General features: G+C 30.2%; 1 protein-coding gene across 1 annotated transcript in view; it reads left to right on the top strand.

The window, feature by feature from the left end:
• Nucleotides 1-5,691, top strand: part of LOC108694307 (cytochrome P450 4C1-like) — a 6,666-nt gene extending 975 nt beyond the window's left edge. The window contains exons 2-12 of the mRNA XM_018203718.1: nucleotides 26-135; nucleotides 1,083-1,173; nucleotides 1,375-1,560; nucleotides 3,045-3,138; nucleotides 3,554-3,656; nucleotides 3,816-3,915; nucleotides 4,010-4,116; nucleotides 4,192-4,260; nucleotides 4,652-4,820; nucleotides 5,282-5,461; nucleotides 5,528-5,691. Coding sequence (XP_018059207.1) covers nucleotides 26-135; nucleotides 1,083-1,173; nucleotides 1,375-1,560; nucleotides 3,045-3,138; nucleotides 3,554-3,656; nucleotides 3,816-3,915; nucleotides 4,010-4,116; nucleotides 4,192-4,260; nucleotides 4,652-4,820; nucleotides 5,282-5,461; nucleotides 5,528-5,691 — 1,373 coding nt within the window. The remainder of the gene's footprint in view (nucleotides 1-25; nucleotides 136-1,082; nucleotides 1,174-1,374; nucleotides 1,561-3,044; nucleotides 3,139-3,553; nucleotides 3,657-3,815; nucleotides 3,916-4,009; nucleotides 4,117-4,191; nucleotides 4,261-4,651; nucleotides 4,821-5,281; nucleotides 5,462-5,527) is intronic.
• The last annotated feature ends 2,228 nt before the right edge of the window (nucleotides 5,692-7,919 follow it).

Below are 7,919 nucleotides of genomic sequence, written 5' to 3'. Positions count from 1 at the left end.
TATATATATATATATAATTTTTTAGAAGTACTGTGGGAGCGTATAATTACTCTTTCTAATAAATACTATCCCATTGGCGTAATTTGGGCATTCTTTGTACCCATTGTATTCATCCGTCATCCGGATGATCTAAAGGTAATGAAATATGAACAAAATTTTATTTTTTTCTTATTATTCCTATTACATGTATTAGCAAGTAAGATAATTTTCTTTTCTTTTATTTTTTATTTTTGCCAAAATATACTTACTCATAAAAATCAGACGGAATAAGAAATACAGACTACGATAACAAAAAAGATTAAACTAGCTATAAGCCACATTCATGACTTTAAGTTTATTTTTAACTGAATGATCTGTATCCTTCGCGATCGTTATTTTTTTAGATTTTCAAATTATCTATCTATTCGTTCTATTTTTTTAAGCACATTTTAATAGACTTTATAGTGATAACTATTTATATTTTATGCCTACTTTTTCTTTTCTAATTATATTAATAATTTTTTTTTATTCTAATTACACAACGACCCGAACTATGAAACATTGTTTTGCAACATCTAAATATTTAGCAGAACATTATATCTATGTAATATTCTACTAATAAATATTTAGATGCTCGTAGGGAATGAAATCCGAGTTCGATGTAATATTTTTCATAATAAGAATTATTTAGGATTGTAATATGTCATTCAGCATTATTAGGATCGTTTTAAGATAAGAGCAGTAAATTATTAAATCGTTAGTCCACTCGTGAGTTTAACTCGTGATATTACTAGTTTGATTTTAAAAAAATGCGCATTTTAAAGAACTATATATAAATTCACACAAAATTATACAAGCACTTAAGACTAGCTAGACTGTTAAGGCATTTATTTCCTATAGGTTGTATTTTTCATATATACGATCCTATTAAATATTTACATATTATGCATCGATATTTGTAGTTCATATTGATTGTATTTCTTATTTCGTTTGATTTATTCTCAGAGCCTTATTTATATTATTATTTGCTCGTAAAGTATTTATTAAAAATGATTGAATATTTAAAATATTTTCGAAATCAATTCAATTTTTTGCAATTTTAGACAATATTAAGCAACCCGAAACATATAAAAAAGAGTTTTTTTTATGATAATATCAAACCTTGGCTCGGAACTAGTATTCTCACTAGTGAAGGTAATAATACAAATAAGAATGCATTTCATTACTAAGTTTCGTTTTGACTACCAAGTTTTCATTATATTGATAATAAAATAAATTTGTAATATAAATAAATTTAATTTAAAATTAAATTAAAAGATTGCACCTTATCGCACTTTATTCCAATGCTTTCGAATCGCCATTTCACAATTGTACATTGTATTGTTCATGTTTTAGGCACCAAGTGGCAGTTACAGCGAAAGATATTAATTCCTACATTTCATTTTGATATACTAACCCAATTTGTTGAGATTTTCGAGAAAGAAAGCAAAAACATGATTAAGTCCTTGAAAAATGCAGAAGGCACAGTTGTAAAAGATTTATCATCATTTATTAGTGAATACACGCTGAATTCAATATGTGGTATTACAAAATTATACTAAATTTTCTTAATAATAAATGAATATATTGGGAGTACAAATAAGTTTCCGCCGTTTGCAAAAGACGGCGCCACTAATAAATTATAGTTAAAATTGTTTGATGTAAAACGACATATCGTAAGATTGGACATCCGGCAACATCATAACCTTGAAATATTAGCGATTTTGTATTAGCATCATATATTTTTTTTTGTACGAAAATGTCGAGTTTTGAGCCGAATAAGCGTCATTTGCGCGAACTTTTGATTTACTTCTTTATTTATTATCTTTATTTACTTCTTAATTTGAAGAAATTTGCAGCTGAGGCTCATAGATTGCTTGTAGAAGCATATGGTGATACTGCCTTAAGTGAGAGAAGTTATCGTGAGTGATTTCAAAAGTTTAAGAACGGTGAATTTGTCGAAGACAAAGAACGTAGCGGAAGATCGAAAGTGTACGAAGAATTGGAATTGGAAGCATTATTGGATGAAGATTCGTGGCAAACGCAAAAAGAACTTGCACTTACATTAGGAGTGACTCAACAAACAATTTTATATCGTTTGAAATCATTGGGAATGATTCAAAAGCAAGGGAATTGGGTTCCATATGAATTGAAGCCGAGAAACGTTGAACGCCGATTTTCACATGAAATGCTGCTTGCCAGGCATAAACGAAAGGGTTTTTTGCATCGTATAGTCATTAGTGATGAAAAATGGATCCACTACGATAACCCAAAGAAGAGGAAATCATGGGGATCATCTGGCCATGCTTCAACATCGACAACCAAGCCGAATATTCATGGAAAAAAACTCATGTTGTGTATTTGGTGGGATCAGCTTGATGTCGTGTATTATGAGTTGCTCAAACCGAATGAGACCATTACTGGGGCTCTCTAACACAATTGATGAGATTGAGCCGAGCACTCAAGGAAAAACGCGTCCACTACTACTCCAGGCATGACAAAATTATTCTCCTGCATGATAATGCTCGACCACATGTTGCGGCGCCGGTCAAAAACGTACTTAGAAACATACAAATAGGAAGTTCTACCCCACCCGCCGTATTCTCCAGACATTGCTCCTTCCGACTACCACTTGTTCCGATCGATGACGCATGGACTCTGAGCAGCACTTCACATCATATGAAGATACCAAAAATTGTATCGATGATTGGATAGCCTCAAAAGATGAAGCGTTCTTCCGACACGGTATCCACATGCTACCAGAAAGATGGGAAAAAGTAGTGGCTAGCGATAGCCATTACTTTGAATAAAACATTATGTACCGTTCTTTCACAATAAATGTTTAATTTTTGATAAAAAACGGCGGAAACTTATTTGTACTTCCAATAAATTGCGATAACATTATCATACACACACACATACACACGCACGTACGCACGCACGCATACACGCACGCACACACACACACACAGACACACATATGTATATGATATTATTGTCGCAATTTTTCACAAACACGTTTGCAGAAACTGCTATGGGCGTTTCTCTAAAAGATTTCAATGAGTTCCAGCAACAGTATCGAAAAGCAATTCATCGAATGAGCGAGCTTTGTGCTTATAGGTAATTTATTCGCATAATATTATTCATTCTATCTAAATGTACTTATCTTAATATTTTATCAAGATAAATAATATTTAATGTAAAATCATAGTTAATAATTAGAAATTTACACATGACACGTTATTAATTTATGCATAATAAATAATATAATCAGTTCAATTGTTTATTTAAAAATAAATTCAGTATAAAGACGAATATTTTTTAATAAGATGGAATAATTAAAAAAGTTATTGTGCATATATTTAAATTTTACATATGTCTTTAGTATAATTTTATTATTGTTCTAAATTTATTTTTATACAGTTATTAAAATATTTCTAATTTTATAAATGTATATAGAGAAAGGAAGCTTTTACAAAAACGATTTTTTTAAAATAGCATGCCTATTATTTAAAAACTGTATTGTAATTATTAGAGCAACAAGACAATGGCTGCATTTTGATTGGATATTCTCATTGACGCCAAAAGGCAGAGAACAAGCGAAGATTCTAAATATATTGCATGGATTTACTGAAAGAGTAAGTTAAAATACTATTTATATGACATTTAATCATTATCTATTTTAGGAAATTATAGTAATGACTTTATATAAAGAAGTATTGCAAGATAAATCATAAATATTGACAACACATTTATGTAAATCATAGAAAAAACATTAATGTTGTATTTACATATAGATTATTGCCGAAAGAAAACTTTATCATGAACAAACTAATGGTCAATATTTGAAAAACGATGATACATCAATAGAAGAAGATGACACAAAATTGATTGGAAGTACGTATAATCAGAAGATATTCTTCTAATTGGATATTATATTTTACAATTAAAATGATAATCTAAAAATTTCATGCTTATATGCTTCGATTAGAGCGAAGGAAGAAGCTTGCAATGTTGGATCTTTTCATAGCGGCATCTCGTGAAGGTCTCATGACTGATTTAGAGATTAGACAGGAAGTTGACACTATTATGTTCGGGGTATACATTTGTAACTTTCATGGTATTCTTAAATATTTACATACAATATTTGATATATCAATGTTTTTAATACAGGGCCATGATACTATAGCGGGAAGTTTAAGCTTTATTTTAGCATTATTAGCTGAGCACAAAGACATTCAGGTATTTATCGTCAAATGTAAGCTGTCACTTTTAGACAAAAAAATTAGTTAATTTGCTAACTCCAGAAATTATTTATTAAAACTGTATCAATATTAAACATGTAAAATGTCTTTTTTAAGAGCGCGCGTGTATATGTGCGTGTGCGTGTGCGTGTGCGCGTGTGTGTGCGCGTGTGTGTGTGCGTGTGTGTGTGGTGTTCTGTGTGTGTGTGTGTGCGCGCGCGCGCGTGTGTGTGTGTGTGTGTGTAATGCGTGCGTGCGTGCACACAATTCACTTTCCTATATTATCAACAGTATACAAAACAAAACACATTTACACGTGTGCAATTGATTCGTACACATATATAAATATATTTAAATAAAAAACGTATTTTTAATAATTAATGATACAGGATCGTGTCAGAAACGAAGTCGATATTGCTATGCAAGAGAATGAAAATAAATTAACTATGAAATTTTTGCATCAATTATCATATTTAGAAAGATGCATAAAAGAAGCTTTGCGCTTGCATAGTGTCGCATTTTTTATATCACGTGTATGTGGAGAAGATGTAAAATTACGTACGTATTAAACTCTTATTATATTTATAAATTTATTTTATTTTTAAATATATTATTCAATATCTTAGATAGCAAAATAAATATTCGTTTCGGAAATATTGCTATTAGATGTAGCTTTGTAGATATATAAGAACTAAATAATGCAAGATTTCTATTTCAAAAATTCAAAAATTTCTATGTTTTATTAATAATACTTATATATCCAAAAGTAAAATATTTCATCCAAAACATACCAAGTGTATAAAACTACTATGTATAACAGCATAAAATATTAAAAAAAGAAACAATATTATTCAGAAAATTAAAATAATTATTACATTTTTTATTAAACAAATTTGTAAATACTCATTCCTGCGTTAAAGAGATACTCAATTTAAATTTTCTTATAATGTTTTTAATTATTATTTATAAAATATGCTTTTTTTTATAAATATGCTTATTTTTAAAAATATGCTTTTTAGAATCATATTTAATACCTGCTGGCACCGTCCTGCATATTAATATTAATGGAGTCCACACAGATCCCAATTTTTGGCCAAATCCAGAGGTATTTGATCCTGATAGATTTTTGCCCGAGAGGATCCGAAATCGTCACCCTTACTCATATATACCATTCAGTGCTGGATCACGTAATTGTATCGGTAAGCTATGATTTTATAAGCTGTACTCTTTTATATAAAAAAATTGCAACAAATATTAAATTATAGGCCAACGATATGCTATGCTGCAAATGAAAATGATGGTAGCTTCTTTGATACATAATTTCTATTTGGAATCCGTAGATTATATAAAGGATATTCGATTCCAGATTAATATCACAGTTCATCCTCATCCACTTCGTATACGATTTGTTCCTGTTTTGCAAAATTAATACAAACAAAAACAATAACAAATCATTCTTTCGATTCAGATACTTGTCGCTTTTTTTTTTAAAAGCGACAAGTATCTGCATCGAAATATAAATTAGAAATATTTTTCCTGTTTTACAAAAAATTATGTAATAACAATATAAACTTGTTTTAAAATAATTAAATGTTAAAATGCATACAGATAACTTATCTATGAAACTAACTTAAAAAATTATTTAAACATAAGTGGAGATGAGTTCATTATATCATCGGATACGTATGTAGACAATGGATGGATATAAATACTACTGCATATAAATATTAAACAAAAATGTGCGTAATTCGTTCTACAAATATATTATTCTTAAAGAAATATCATCTCAAGAAACGTCTCCTGTGTGAACTGTCATTATCGTGGGAAGCGCAAGCGACATAAGCGTTTAATTTCGCAACTGCGTTGTACAAGTATTTCGATGTCGCTCACATTATACGCAGAACTTTTCCTTTGCACGAAATTCATCGAAATAGTGCATGATAATAGCACGTGAACTTATTCGTGACAGAGATTTATTTCCTTATTTGCGAATTCTCTCTGGGAAAATCTGCGAACTGACTGCTACATGTCTGGCGGTTGATTGTTTCCAAGGTGGATACGCTGCGTTTTTTCGTATTTCTCTTTTGTATCTCTATGCTTGGATTCGTGCGAAAATGTCTCCCGGGACAAGACCTTCGGTCCAACCTCTGGACATGGAGAGAGGTGATACTCACAATTGTATAAAAGAAACAGATTCAAGAGATTCATCATGCGCATGTAACATTATCGTCCCCTTTGAATAATAATTATCAACCTTGCGATGAAAAAAAAAGACCCGCAGAAATACTAATAGACCGCGAGATAATGCAGCCGCCAGAGCAATTGATGTATATACGCTTTGTCTCGCACCGCTTACCAACGTTTTTCGCAACGTTTATCAATTAGCTCTCGGCGCGTGTCTATCTAGGAATTCTAGCGAAAGACCGAAAGATATTCGCGCGATTGATTTATTTTTCTTTTAATTAAGAGAAATAGGAGAGAGTGGTGTCAGTTGTAATAAAAAAAAGATTTTTGCAACTAACTAGTTTATTATAAATCACAGGAAATCTTAATTTTATGTGAAAATAAGAGGCTTCTTTGGCATTGATTATAACATAATAGATATTGAAAAAACAACAAATTAGAAAATATTCATAGCACCGCTGCAATTTGTTACTATTGACACCATAGTGGTGTCAATTGTACCATCTCAAAGTGTCAATTGTAACATATCAATACTAATTACATTAAGCAACATGAAAAAAAAAACAGAAAAATAATAATCGTGAGGTCTCAGACCTATTGTAAGTAAAAATAACTATTGTTAATGATCAAATATTAAATCGTTTAAACAATTAAAACAAAAGAAAAATTGTTATCTGCGTGAATATGTCTATTTTCTGCATTCTGTGCACATTCTGTAACCAGTCTTCTTGACTTTTTCCGTACGATTCACATCTTCACAACTGATAATTCAAACTATAATACGATTATAATATGTTACAATCGATATCACTGTGATTGTTACTTTTGCAACCACCGTCATTTATTTCCATTAGATGTTCATTAAACTCACGCAATAAATTGTACGCAATAAATTTAATTGATATATACTTTATTTGCAAAACTTAAGATACATATAAATATATTTTTTTTTTCATATCAAACAATATGATTTTATGACAAATTGTTATAGAACGAGCTGCAACAAAATAAGGGGAAATAACAAAGATTCAGCTCTTTCAGCAGAATCATTTTTTAGACGTCCATAAAAAATTTCACTATCAGTCCTCACCCTAATAAAGTGAACGATAAGATTGACGAAACATTGGCATTGATAAACATTGGCAATGGATAACACATCGGATAATCTTTTGGTATCTTTGAAGATAATACTCGTAAAAACCTAAAAAATTTTATTTATGATTTGACATTGATTTCAAGTAAATAGATAGACTGATAAGTTTACACTGACGTGCGCCTATTCAGTTTTTCATTAATAACTTACTTCTGTTAAAGCTATGCAACCGTGCAATTTAGCCGTCTGTCAATAGATAATAAAGTTATTACGGTCAATGTTACAATTAACTCTTTGTTACAACTTACATTTTTCTCTAAATAAAAAATAAGTTTTCATTATCCTTTTCCTTATCAAATACATAATCTCGCAAGGAAGTG

This window comes from Atta colombica, unplaced genomic scaffold, assembly GCF_001594045.1.
Source record: "Atta colombica isolate Treedump-2 unplaced genomic scaffold, Acol1.0 scaffold12, whole genome shotgun sequence".
NCBI lineage: Eukaryota > Metazoa > Arthropoda > Insecta > Hymenoptera > Formicidae > Atta > Atta colombica.
Note: the sequence above shows the minus strand (reverse complement) of the source record. Positions and strands in the feature narration are given on the sequence as shown.